Source organism: Heterodontus francisci, chromosome 24, assembly GCF_036365525.1.
Source record: "Heterodontus francisci isolate sHetFra1 chromosome 24, sHetFra1.hap1, whole genome shotgun sequence".
Lineage (NCBI taxonomy): Eukaryota > Metazoa > Chordata > Chondrichthyes > Heterodontiformes > Heterodontidae > Heterodontus > Heterodontus francisci.
In genome coordinates, this window is record NC_090394.1 from 40,145,393 (window position 1) to 40,160,202 (window position 14,810).

Below are 14,810 nucleotides of genomic sequence, written 5' to 3' on the forward strand. Positions count from 1 at the left end.
TAACTGCCAGGACCCCTCTTGTCATGACCCCACCACAGTACCACTAGGACTTTGTGACCGGGCAATGACAGGTTCCCTCCTAGCAGTGGGGGTCCTCCTGGGAGCCCAACATGTATCTACAAAGAATCTCAACCCAGAAAATAGGTCTGGGGGTTCTGGCAGTGTCAGAATCGCAGGACCATCCTCTGCACATTCTCTCTGTATGAGCATTGCAAGCAGTGTACGTAATGTTTACGGCTGACTATCTGCACATTAATTGCCGTTAATCTCCCAACAGAGACCTGAAGTTGGATAATGTGATGCTGGATTCAGAAGGACATATAAAAATAGCTGACTTTGGCATGTGCAAGGAAAGCATGTGGGATGGGGTGACGACCAAAACCTTCTGTGGTACACCTGACTACATCGCACCTGAGGTATGGAGTAACTTAACATTTACCTTTCCTTTGGTGTCGTACCAGCTTTGAGGAGGAATCAGCTCCTGCATGTGAGCAATATGAAGAATATGAGCATTATTAGCATGCTTACATAGGAACAGAAGTAGGCCATTCAGCCCCTTGAGCTTGTTCTGCCAGTCAATCAAATCATGGTTGATCTGTGTCTTAACTCCATTTACCCACCTTAACTCCATAAGCCTTAATACCCTTACCAACAAAAAAAATCTGGCAACCTCAGTTTTGAAATTTTCAATTGACCCCCAACCTCTGCAGCTTTTGGGAAAAGAGTTTTGGCTTCCACTATCCTTTGTGTGAAGAAATGCTTCCTGACATAGGAGCAGGAATAGGCCATTCAGCCTATCGAGCCTGCCCTGCCATTCAATACGATCATGGCTGATCATCCACTTCAATGCCTTTTTCTCACATACCCTCATCTCCCCTTATGTCATTTGTATTTAGAAATCTGTCAATCTCTGCTTTAAACATACTCAATGACTGAACTTCCACATCCCCTGGGGTAGAGAATTTCAAAGATTCACCACCCTCTGAGTAAAGAAATTTCTCCTCATCTCTGTCCTAAGTGGCTTCCCCCTTATTTTGAAATTGTGTCCCCTGGTTCTAGACTCCCCAATGAGGGGAAACATCTTAGCTGCAGCTACCCTGTCTATCCCTTTAAGTATTTGGTAAGTTTCAATGAGATCACCTCTCATTCTTCAAAACTCTAGAGAATACAGGCCCAGTTTCCCCAATCTCTCTTCATAGGACAGTCCCACCTTCCCGAGAACAAGTCTGGTGAACCTTCGTTGCACTCCCCCTTTGGCAATAATATCCTTTCTAAGGTAAGGGGACCAAAACTGCACACAGTACTCCAGGTGTGGTCTAACCAAGGTTCTATACAATTGAAGCAAGACTTCACTACTCATGTACTCAAATCTTCTTGCGATAAAGGCTAACATACCATTAGCCTTCCTAATTGCTTGCTGCACCTGCATGTTAGCTTTGTGACTTATTAATAAGGACACCCAGGTCCCTTTGACAATCTACACTTCCTAATCGCTTACCATTTAAGAAATACTCTGCACATCTGTTCCACCTACCAAAATGGGTATCCTCACATTTTTCCACATTATATTCCATCTGCCACGTTCTTGCCCACTCACTAAGTCTGTCCAAATCCCCTTGAAGCTGCTTTGCATCTTCCTCACAACACACATTCTAGTTTTGTCATCCGCGAACTTGGAAATACTACATTTGGTCCCCACATCCAAATCATTGCTATATATTGTGAATAGCTGGGGCCCAAGCACTGATCCCTGCAGTTATTGCTTCTCCTTTACAGTTACAAGGGAAGCGGGGCATTCAATAGTAAGCTGTCTATCTCCTTAGATATATACAACTTCCAGTCCCTGTGAGAGTGACTGCGGATCTATATTACTCAACCTCACCCTTGGATTTGCATGGGCAACCGTTATTATCTAGACTGGTTGGTATGGCTGAGATCCTGCTGAAGATGCCAGTATCTGTGCATCCATCAGATACTAAGTTTGAGGTGTTAACTAGGTGGCCCATAATTGAGGGGGGGTGGTGCAGATGGGGTATGTTTATCATGTAGACAAATGCTTTATCTAGGGTAAGGAACCGCCCACAAGAATCTCTGTTGGTCACTCACGGATAACAAGTTGTAGCTGAACTGCCAGTGCCCAGTCACAGGTTGTGTTTTGTTTGATCATGGACCTGACTGAATGAGTTCTGATACTTATTTCAAGGTCTTATTTAAGTCCTCCTTCTAGTAAAGGTCAGATGAGCTGCAGGAATTAGACTTTTTTGTGCTTGCAAATCACTCTGTGCATTCTCAGAATTATATTTTATGTTCAGAAGATGGGATCAGCTGGGTATCTTGCATACAAAGAAACACATCAAGCTTCAAACAAAGCTACTGGGAAATCTATAGAAATTGTTTGCCCAATATGGAGTCTCATTAGAGACATGCTCCCTGTGAACCCAAGCCCGAAGTGTAAAACAGCAGTTAGACAGACCCATGGCTTAGTGTGTGAACCCAAGTTTCTACCTATATCTTTCTCTCTCTCTCTTCCTTTCTCTTCCTCTCTCTCTCTCTCCTCCCTTCTCTCTCGCTTTCCTGCTCTCTTTCCTCCTCTTTCTCTCTTTCCTTCTCTCTCTCGTTCTCTCTCTCTCTCTCTCTTTCCTTCTCACTCTCTTTCTCATGTCTGTCACTCTGTATAGTACAATTGAAATGAGCCTGTTACATGGACAATAGAGCCTTGCTTGCTGTGAGCTATTGGCTCTGTTTGTGATGCAGGACTTTTTTCTGCTTTAACTGCAAACTCAAATTCTGCTGATAGTACAGGAGCAGCAGATGATGGTGCCTGGGGCCTGAACTGTTGCATTTGGAAATGGGCCTTATCACAGTGGAACAAATGAAGCCTTAAACAGCCTACATCAAGCTTCCAGCTGTTACCTGGCAGGTTTCCATTGATTTGTAGTGTGTGTGTTTTTTTTGCCTCTCATATCAGAGTTTCTCTCAGTTGAATTAACTCTCATTTATCTGCTGCAAAATGATTTCCTCACAATACTGTACTGGGAGAGGGGAAGATGAAGGTGGTAGTATCGTCTGTCAGTTCCTGTCTAACTCACTAATTACAGGTGTGTTCCTATAGCCCAGGCCTGGTCCCATCAGCATCTGCTATCCCTCCTGATGTGGCACCCCACAACCTTGCCCTGGCACGTCTCCAGCTATGATCCTTGTCCTGACAATCGGTGGCACAGTTAGTTGGCGGACTGACAGATTATCCTGATGTGTTTTAAATTTCTGCTGATTCTGTGCATTCGCTACAGCTTATGGCATGACTAATAAAATTATTTTTGTCTTTCCAGATCATTGCCTACCAGCCATATGGAAAGTCTGTGGATTGGTGGGCATATGGAGTGTTACTGTATGAAATGCTGGCAGGACAGGTAATGGTTTAAACAGTCAAAGTCTTCAGAAAGATTTGAGTGATTGGAGTATATGTTTATGGCAGTGGGATGGAGAGAGGGAGCAGAGGCTGCTGGGGGCAGCAGAATTCTTTTATATCACTGGCCTTTGAGGTGAAGAAGGATATCAAAGAGCTGGGTGGTGCATATATCGATATGTTTGTCTATGTGTGTGCATGTCTGGGCCTGTGTTTGTGCATTTGTGTCTGGGTCTGTGTTTCTCCACTCACCATCTTTACACACACAACGCAGATTGGGTGACCGCTTTGCAGAACACCTCTGCTCGGTCTGCAAGCCCTGAGCTTCCAGTTGCTTGACATTTTAATTCACCGCCCAGCTCTCACACCCAAATTTCTGTCCTCGGCCTGCTGCAGCGTTCCACTGAAGCTCAACAAATAGCATCTCATCTTTCAATTAGGCACTCTACAGCCTTCTGGACTCAATATTGAGTTCAATCATTTCAGACCATGAGCCCCATTATCTTTTACTTATTTATTATTTTTATATTAAATTTTTTTGCTTTCAGACAGAGCTGTTCATTATTCTGCCATTAGCACACTCTCTGGACTCATGCTTTGTCTTTCACAATATTTAGCATTCCTTTTGTATTTGGTTCCATGACATCTCTGTCATTTAATCTCTCCTGTCCTCCGTCCTATCACAGACATACCCTTTTGCTCTTTCTCCCCCCCACCCCCCCTCACCCCTTTCACTTGCTGAAAGATTGTTACATTTCTAACTTTTGCCAATTCTGATGAAAGGTCACAGACCTGAAACATTAACTGTTTCTCTCTGCACAGATAGTGCCAAACCTGCAAAGTATTTCCGCCACTTTCTGTTCTCATTACTACTTTCAATTGTTGGCCTTTTTCCTCTTTTCCTCCAGCCTCCTTTCGATGGTGAGGATGAAGATGAGCTTTTCCAATCTATCATGGAGCACAATGTTACTTACCCCAAATCGATGTCTAAAGAAGCGGTGTCCATTTGTAAAGGAGTAAGTGTTGATTGATCTCTGATTCAAACCACTTCTTTAGTGAATGCTACGTTCAGTAGAAGGAAAGCATTGGTGTAGCTCAGCAAGGTGCTAAATGTCAGGAATTTTGGGATGAACTTAGAACAAAAGATTTCTTCAAATCCTTCTGGTTGTATATTTGACCCAGCCCAGTACAGGATCAGGCCTCAGCTCCATATAAATACTCACATTGGCATCTCTTCCCTGCTACTGTTAAGCAAAGCAGAAACAGCTCCAAGGAATTTCTTGGTGTGTGCTATGGGTTGTAATATACAGCAGATATGTTATTATACAGTAGGTTAAAATACTATCATATACAGCTAATACGTTTATTATATAGTAGTTTATACTATGTAATAAGCAGCCAATATATGTTGCACAGGTTAAAAACTATAGAGTATATAGCTATGTTATTATCCAGTAGGTTATAGCAGCATCTTCTGAAATAAATACTTGAGGTTTAAACATCCCAGATGGGTTAGCCATCAATCTGCATAACAAGGTGCACACATGGACTGTGAACATGACAGCTTGCCAGGGATTTGCATCCAAATCTGTTTCTACTCATCTGTTGGCATATCAGAGCACTAAGTGGCTTGCTACTGTCTTAGGCTGAACTGAATTCTGGCGCAGAGCTTCAGGGAGTATCGCCCAGAAGCCACTGCAAATTGGAACAACACTAAATCTTATCTGTCAGCTTTATTTCCCACAGTGTCACTCAAACCAGAAAGCAGAATGCTGTCAATGAAGAGATGATCATTGCAGCATCTGCTATCAATAATGCAATGACTTCTCATAGGGTCAGCTGCTGCAAAAATAAAACAAAAAAGGAAAGGTGTAAGGCCAGCAGTGTGGCCAAGTTAGCATTTACAGAACAATCAGCGTTGAAGTGTAGGATGGATATGGATAAGGGTGACATGGGAAATCTTTAAACACTCACTCTGGGTAATAAGCCTTTATTGGACATGACACAGAAATCTAATACTTACTGTCAACTCTTGAACAAACTGATTCTTACAACAAAATTAAACCATAGGGCACATGTGGGTAAAGATTTCTTTAATATAGTTATATGTCACATGAAGCAATTAAAATTGAATCACTCTCTGAAGGTATTGTGGTACTTTTAGCTGTTACATTTGCCCTCCTGGCTGGGAGTTCTTTAAACATTGTATGCATTGACGCATGAATCTGTGTAGAATCCTTGTGTTGGTCACTGCATGTCACTGGCTCGCTCATTCATCTTTTATGGAGAAGCACTCAGCTCCAGGATTAGTCCTTTCAGCTGTCAACTCCTTCCTCTTGGTAACAATTCTCACCAGACAAGAAACATATTAAACTATGTTGTTGGAATGAAAGGACTGTGTTTTTGGCTTCCTTTTCTGTTATCTAGAAGTATTTCCCAAAATGCTGTGAATTGAATAACTCCATTCAGTTACTCACCACAAGAGGTGTTCATCAGCCAAAAGGGTAGGGAGGCGGTGGCATAGTGGTAATGTCATTGGACTTGTAATCCAGAGCCCAGCTAATGCTCTGGGGACACAGGTTTGAATCCCACCACGGTAGATGGTGAAATTTGAATTCAATTAATAAGTCTGTAATTAAATGCTATACTAATGCCCTTTAGGGAAGGAAATCTGCTGTCCTTACCTGGTCTGGCCTACATGTGACTCCAGACCCACAGCAATGTGGTTGACTCTTGAAATTGCCTAGCAAGCCACTCAGGAGAAGGGCAATTAGGGATGGTCAATAAATGGTGGCCTAGCCAGTGACACCCACATCCCACAGACTAATAAAAATAAATCATGATATGTGACTGTTGGAACTTGCTATAACTTCAGAGATATTGCAAACAAGCAGTACGTACTATATACTCACAAATAGCATACCCACTGGGGACTAAGTGCTGGTTCTATCTAAGGTGGTTCTTAATTTTGAGTAGCCACCACCTTCTCAAGGTCAATTAGCCAGTGCTAGCTAAACTACCATGAATTGATTTAAAAAACATAGAAAACTACTTTGGTCACAGTATATCATAGAATGTTACAGCACAGAAGCTGGTAATTCAGGCCATTGTGCCTCTGCTGACTCTTTAAAAGAGCTATTCAATTAGTTGCAATCTTGATGTAACACTACACCATATGCTATCCCTTTGTCTTAACCTGACTTAAACCAGTTCTGCAATATATCTCATGACCTGCTTCAGCACAAAATTGCTAGTTACTGTATCAAAGCTTATCTAGTCTTCATACCTTTCCATCATGTGCCCAGCATGAGAAAAGGTGTGTGTACTTATGCAACCACAGATCGATTTTAACCCATTCACTGACAGCAGTGGCCTAACAGAACTTTTGAACTACAAGAAAGCCCCCAGCGATTTAACATCCGCAGCACTTAAAGCAGCCAGAAGTACTGCACAAAGAACGGCTAGGCGTTGCGCAAACGACTACTGGCAACACCTATGCAGTCATATTCAGCTGGCCTCAGACACCGGAAACATCAGAGGAATGTATGATGGCATGAAGAGAGCTCTTGGGCCAACCATCAAGAAGATCACCCCCCTCAAATCTAAATCGGGGGACATAATCACTGACCAACGCAAACAGATGGACCGCTGGGTTGAGCACTACCTAGAACTGTACTCCAGGGAGAATGCTGTCACTGAGACTGCCCTCAATGCAGCCCAGCCTCTACCAGTCATGGATGAGCTGGACATACAGCCAACCAAATCGGAACTCAGTGATGCCATTGATTCCCTAGCCAGCGGAAAAGCCCCTGGGAAGGACAGCATTACCCCTGAAATAATCAAGAGTGCCAAGCCTGCTATACTCTCAGCACTACATGAACTGCTATGCCTGTGCTGGGACGAGGGAGCAGTACCCCAGGACATGCGCGATGCCAACATCATCACCCTCTATAAAAACAAAGGTGACCGCGGTGACTGCAACAACTACCGTGGAATCTCCCTGCTCAGCATAGTGGGGAAAGTCTTTGCTCGAGTCACTCTGAACAGGCTCCAGAAGCTGGCCGAGCGCGTCTACCCTGAGGCACAGTGTGGCTTTCGTGCAGAGAGATCGACTATTGACATGCTGTTCTCCCTTCGTCAGATACAGGAGAAATGCCGTGAACAACAGATGCCCCTCTACATTGCTTTCATTGATCTCACCAAAGCCTTTGACCTCGTCAGCAGACGTGGTCTCTTCAGACTACTAGAAAAGATCGGATGTCCACCAAAGCTACTAAGTATCATCACCTCATTCCATGACAATATGAAAGGCACAATTCAACATGGTGGCTCCTCATCAGAGCCCTTTCCTATCCTGAGTGGTGTGAAACAGGGCTGTGTTCTCGCACCCACACTTTTTGGGATTTTCTTCTCCCTGCTGCTTTCACATGCGTTCAAATCCTCTGAAGAAGGAATTTTCCTCCACACAAGATCAGGGGGCAGGTTGTTCAACCTTGCCCGTCTAAGAGCGAAGTCCAAAGTACGGAAAGTCCTCATCAGAGAACTCCTCTTTGCTGACGATGCTGCTTTAACATCTCACACTGAAGAATGCCTGCAGAGTCTCATCGACAGGTTTGCGTCTGCCTGCAATGAATTTGGCCTAACCATCAGCCTCAAGAAAACGAACATCATGGGGCAGGATGTCAGAAATGCTCCATCCATCAATATTGGCGACCACGCTCTGGAAGTGGTTCAAGAGTTCACCTACCTAGGCTCAACTATCACCAGTAACCTGTCTCTAGATGCAGAAATCAACAAGCGCATGGGTAAGGCTTCCACTGCTATGTCCAGACTGGCCAAGAGAGTGTGGGAAAATGGCGCACTGACACGGAACACAAAAGTCCGAGTGTATCAGGCCTGTGTCCTCAGTACCTTGCTCTACGGCAGCGAGGCCTGGACAACGTATGCCAGCCAAGAGCGACGTCTCAATTCATTCCATCTTCGCTGCCTTCGGAGAATACCTGGCATCAGGTGGCAGGACTATATCTCCAACACAGAAGTCCTTGAAGCGGCCAACACCCCCAGCTTATACACACTACTGAGTCAGCGGCGCTTGAGATGGCTTGGCCATGTGAGCCGCATGGAAGATGGCAGGATCCCCAAAGACACATTGTACAGCGAGCTCGCCACTGGTATCAGACCCACCGGCCGTCCATGTCTCCGTTATAAAGACGTCTGCAAACGCGACATGAAATCGTGTGACATTGATCACAAGTCGTGGGAGTCAGTTGCCAGCATTCGCCAGAGCTGGCGGGCAGCCATAAAGACAGGGCTAAATTGTGGCGAGTCGAAGAGACTTAGTAGTTGGCAGGAAAAAAGACAGAGGCGCAAGGGGAGAGCCAACTGTGCAACAGCCCCGACAAACAAATTTCTCTGCAGCACCTGTGGAAGAGCCTGTCACTCCAGAATTGGCCTTTATAGCCACTCCAGGCGCTGCTTCACAAACCACTGACCACCTCCAGGCGCGTATCCATTGTCTCTCGAGATAAGGAGGCCCAAAAGAAGAAAAGTGGCCTAACAGAACACAACTGCCTATCTCGTCATAGAATCTGCTTCTGTGAGGGTAGAGTATATGAGACACAGGATGCTAGAATACTAACACGTGGTAGGTCACACTGAGAAGAATCCAAGCTGTCTATCCCAGGTGTTATTCGCATCTGTATCTCATCCATAGTATATCACTGATGGGGAATTCCTAAACTCAGCCTGGTTCTGCAAGGTTTGGGGGGTGTTAATCCCCCACATCTCCCTCCCATTGTTTCAAAGGCAAGAGACTAAAATCAGCTCCATGGGACCTGATGTAAATTTCAAAGGCCACTACTGAAAAGTAATTTGAGCTGAAGGTAAACCTGGTGTAGATAAAGAATTGACAGAAGAAATAGGCAGAATGGCTGTTGTTAGGAGAGTGATGGTTGTGTGCAGAATGGGGTGCCCCAGAGAACTATCCTGGCCCTTGACTGTTTCCAATCTACATTTTAATGACTTGGATCCAAACCCAATGCAAGCAGACAGACTCACGGTTGAGGCAGTTGACTCCAACAAAACCAGAGACGTCCAAAAGTGTTTGACAAATCCTTTATGCTGACAGATAGCATTTAATACAGACAAGTGAAAGGTGCTGTACAATGGAAGGATGTAATGAGTTTAACATGGATGGGGTAGAAATAGCCAAAGGTGAAAAGGTTTCTGGTTGTAACAGTAGATTCTGCACTTAATGTATCAAGTTACCACAGGATAGCAATGAACAAAGCCAACTGAATGCTGAATTATATTGCAAGGTCTGTTTTCTGTTCAGCATGTTGTTCGCACAGCATTCGAGTAGTATGTTCGGTCTTGATCACTGCCACCAACAACTTGTATTTATATGGTGCCTTTAACATAATAAATCGTCCCAAGGCACTTCACAGGAGCATTTTAAAGCAAAGGCGATATTAGGACAGATGGCTTGATCAAAGAAGTAGGTTTTAAGGAGCATCTTAAAGGAGGAAAGAGAGGTGGAGATGGTTAGGGAAGGAATTCCAGAGCTTTGAGCATAGGCCAATGAAGATAGGGCTATCAGTGGTGGAACAATTAAAATCGGGAATGCTTAAGAGGACAGAATTCAATGAGCGCAGTTATCTCGGAGGGTTGTGGGGCTGGGGGATATTACAGAGATAGAGAGGGGAGAGGCTAATAAGGGATTTGAAAACAAGGATGAGAATTTTAAAATTGAGGCATTGCATGACTGGGAGCCAATGTGGGTCAGTGAGAACAGGGGTGATGGGTGAACGGGACTTGATGAGAGTAAGAACATGGGCAGCAGAGTGTTGGATGACCTTAATTTCACAGAGGGTAGAATGTGGAAGGCCAGCCAGGAATGCATTGGAATAGTCAAGTCTAGAGATAACAAAGGCATGAATGAGGGTTTCGACAGTAGATGAGCTGAGGCAGGGGTGGAGTTGGACAATGTTACAGAGGAGGAAATGGGTGGTCTTAGTGACGACATAGATATGTGGTCAGACACTCATTCAGTGTCAAGTATGGAACCAAGGATAGGAACAGACTGGTTTCAGCCTCAGACAGTTGCCGGGGGGAGGAATGGAGTTGGTAGCTAGAAAATGAAGTTTGTGGCAGGAACTGAAGACAGTCGCTTTGGGCTTCCCAATATTTAATTGGAGAAAATTTCTGCTGGTACTGGTTGTTGATCAAGCAGTCTGATAATCTAGCAACAGTGGAGGAATTGAGTGGTGGTGGTGAGGAAGAACTGGCTATCGTCAGTGTACATGTGAAAACTAATGCTGTGATTTCCGATGATGTCACCAAGGGGCAGAATGTAGATGAGAAATAGGAGGGGGGCAAAGATAGATCCTTGGGGGACACCAGAGGTGGGAGTGGAAAGAGAAGCCATTGTAGGTGATACTCTGGCTATGATTAGATAGATAAGAATGGAACCAGGGGGTGCAGTCCCACCCAGTTGGACTAACTGGAGAGGTGTTGGAAGTGGATGATGTGGTCAACTGTGTCAAAGGTTGCAGACAGGTCAAGAAGGGGTAGTTTACCTTTGTCACAATCACATAGAATGTCAATTGTGACTTTGGTCAGAGTAATGTGGCAGGGGCGGTACCCAGATTGGAGGGATTCAAATGTGGAGTACCGGGAAAGATGGGCATGGATTTGGGAGGTGACAACGTATTCAAGGGCTTTGGAAAGATAAAGGAGCTTGGAGATGGGGTGGTAGTTTGCAAAGACAGTGGGGTCAAGGGGTTTTTTGAGCAGAGGGGTGCTGATGGTAGATTTAAAGGAGAGAGGAATAGTACCTAAACAGAAAGGGAATTGGAATGATCAGCAGTTTAGTTGGAATAGGGCCAAGGGAGCAGGAGGTAGGTCTTATGAGCTCAAATAGGGTATAAGGGGAGCTAGGAGAGAAACCAGAGAAAGTTTAAGTTCAGGGCTAGGGCAGGGGGGCCTTTTAGAGGAGGTTTGGCCCGGTGGGCTAGTGGAAGGAAGGAAGGAAATGTGGCAGAGGCCGCTGATCGGATGGTATCCATGAGCTCCTTGCACTTATAGTTGGAGGTGAGGGTGGAAGAGCCAGGGAAGAGGAGTTTAAGAAGGTTGTTTACAGTACAGAAAAGAAGCTGGGGTTATCTTTGCATTTCAGGATGATCCTGGAATAGTGGGCAGTTTTAGCAGAGGACTGCGGGATCTGATGGTGCTTTATGTGATCCAGCCAGATCTGGCAATGGATGGCTAAACCAGTTGTCCACCATATCCATTCGAGCCTGTGCCCCTTGGATTTACGGGAGCGAAGAATGAGGGCTGTACTGGGGATGGAATAAGCTGAGATGCTCAAAGGAGGAAAACGTGTCAGAGGAGTAGGGGGTCAGGTCAAGTGACTGCTCTGAGTGGGGCAAGTGGTGGAAGGTACAACCAGGTGGGCAGATTCATTTGGGGGTGGGGGGGAAGGTGTCATCACTCCTCAGCCAGGTTTCTGTCAAGGCCATGATGCAATCATCCACAGTAAGTTCATGGATGGCAAGGGCCTTGCTCACAAGTGAACAGACATTCTGGAGGGAGACGTGAAGAGAGATAGTGAAAACTGATCACTGGCAGAGTCCACAGGGTCAGCAGTGGGAGGGGAAAGTTGGATGAGAAGGAGATTGGCAAGATTAGCCCCCGCTGGGTGGGATGTTCAGCAAGAGACTAGGGTGGTGCCACTGGGGTTGCTGCTCGTAATGAGCCAGCACCAAGTGTTTCAATGAGCCCTTCTGAAGATGCTAAGAGAGGCACAGAGGGAAGCTGTAGGGTCAGCTAAGTGGGAGTTGAGCTTGGGATAACAGCAAAAGAGCAGGAAGGCTGAGAAGTACAGAAGGGTTGGGCTAGGGATTTGGGAGGGCAGAGTACTGAGAGGGGAAAGTATAAGGAGGCATGATAATAGGAGAGAGGAGTCTGGGAAGGGTAAAGAGAAGTTTTTTTTAAAAAAAAGAAAAAAGTGGGGATGGAAGTGATGGGTTCGGATCTGGATTCGCAGCAAAAATGTGCAAGCAAGTGGACATGGAAAACTCAAGTTACATAGGCCTGGTTATATAACAGTTATTAAAATACATAAAACCTGATAGTAAATGGGAAATAGATAAAAGACAATAGGAGAGAGAGCCCAGAGTTATGGGGGAGGTGGTAGTGTAGTGTTAATATCACAGGACTAGTAATCCAGAGGGATGGGGACATGGGGTCAAATCCCACCACGACAATTGATTAATAAAAATCTGGAATTAAAAGCTAGTCTTAGTTTCATGGCAGCATTACTATCATTGACTGATTCACTAATGTCCTTTAGGGAAGGAAATGTACCGTCCTTATCTGGTCTGGCCTAAATGTGACTCCAGACCCACAGCAATGTGATTGACTCTTAACTGTGCTCTGAAATGGCCTCGCAAGCCACTCAGTTCAAGGGCAATTATGGATGGGCAACAAATGCTGGCCTTGCTGGTGACACCCACATCCCATGAAAGAATAAAAAAAAGTCAGAGGTCCCATGGTGGGATAATATTGACATAGGTAGGGTGGAGTCAGCATGGATCACTGATAAACTGTTGTCTGAGTTCAAGGACAATTGTAGCAAGTGAAGTCCAAAAGCTATTTGAGGATAACATATCAGGGGATGCACTGATGGAGGTATTTACTTGGGAATGAAGATCAAGGAGGTGTACAGAATCAGTTGCATTGCAGAAAGATGATGGCAAAGTTGGAGGTTACCATAAAATCCAGAAACAGTGGAGATTTGCACTGTGGCCCAGGCAAGTAAATTTCTGGCCAAGAACGGACTGAGGCTGAAGCTGAAAAACCAGTATAACCAGTGGCTCAGTCGGAGATTGAAGTCTCTCAATCACAGAAGCAGTGGGGGAAGGGCCGTAAACTGATCAAAGTTACTTTAAAATGTAGCAGTAGGGCAGCAGATTAGAGATCGAATCTAAATCTTATGGTGTAGCCAATGTAGTACAATGCAGAAACATGGTCTTGATGTTCAGAAAAGTCCTGGAATTTGGAAGCCAAGTTTGAGAGAAGATCCAGATCCAGGTTTTTTTCCAGAGCTCACGAAGCAAAAAAAAACAGATCAGGGACCCAAGGGAAATATTCAAGACATGGAGGAGGTACGATGAAGAGCTAACAGACTGTTCTCTAGTATTATAGAAATGAATTGGAAGGAAAGACTGGAGAAGTTTGGGACTATTTAAACATTAAAGGAAGTGACTAAAAGGGGACTTTGTAGAATTACATTCGACATAGGACAAATAAGATAACTAGAACATTACATCAAGAAAGAAAAAGAATTGCATTTATATAGCATCTTTCGTGACCATATATAAATTCATTCATGACAGTGGTAGCACAGAGTGGTCATGAAAAGGGTGCAGTGTTAACAGAGTCCTAAAGTCAGGAATTTAGTGAAAATGAGAATTCTCTGGTAAGTATTTCTCATGCTGAAATTTAGTTTAACATTAAGAATTTGACGTAGAGCTTTAAAAACTGTAAAAGAAATTGCAAGCTAGTTAAGCTACCTAGTTAATAGAAACTGCCCGTCAGTGGCAATTAACTGTCTATAGGTGCTAATTACTGTGAGCAGAGAGCTGAGTTAGCAGTTGTATCTGCGGTGTGATTCATAAAATTTGATATAAGTAAACAGTATCTGCTACCGCATATAGAGTGGGAATTTGGTGCAGAGGGAGAAGAAGGCGCTGTTTTTTAACCTCTAATACTTGTAGTGGAAGCTTGAGGCAGTAAATATTTAAAATTTTGTCCACTACTTAGTGCAAGTTAGTGTGTAGAAAAAGAAAAAAACACAACAAACTAAAAACTAGATATAAATAATATAACTAATTTAGACTATGATGTGGCAGAGCAGGTTATATGTCTGGACTGCAGTATGTGGAAGTTTGTGGACAGTGAGACCGTCCTGAGTGAACACATCTGCAGTCAATGTTTCCACCTCGAATCTCTCCGGCTCAGAGTCACTGAGCTGGAGTGCGAGTTGGAGACACTCCAACACATAAGGGAGTGGGAACAGTATTTCAACAGTTTGCTCCAGATTGATTTCAGTCACAACTTGTAGAGGGGTACAGGTTCAGAATGGGGTTGGTGAGACCGATAGTGTATAGAGTAAAGGGAATCCAGGTCAGATGGAGAACAAGGAACCACAGAAAATGATCATATCCAACAGAATGTACTTGCTACCTGTGACAATAAGGATAAAGACTGTCAGAAGGACAGCCAGAATGCAGACCATGGTACCTTGGAACAGGAGGATGTACAAAGGGGAGAGAAGGAGGAAGAGGGGAAACCTAATGTGGTAGTTGTAAGAGATTCAATATTTAGGGGGACAAATAACATC

At 44.4% G+C, this 14,810-nt stretch overlaps 1 protein-coding gene across 2 annotated transcripts in view; it reads left to right on the forward strand.

The window, feature by feature from the left end:
* The window catches only part of LOC137383326 (protein kinase C beta type), a 296,759-nt gene that overhangs the window by 262,852 nt on the left and 19,097 nt on the right, over window positions 1-14,810 (forward strand). For both annotated transcript variants that reach the window (XM_068056010.1, XM_068056009.1), the window contains exons 13-15: window positions 278-416; window positions 3,330-3,410; window positions 4,315-4,422. In XM_068056010.1, coding sequence (XP_067912111.1) covers window positions 278-416; window positions 3,330-3,410; window positions 4,315-4,422 — 328 coding nt within the window. The remainder of the gene's footprint in view (window positions 1-277; window positions 417-3,329; window positions 3,411-4,314; window positions 4,423-14,810) is intronic.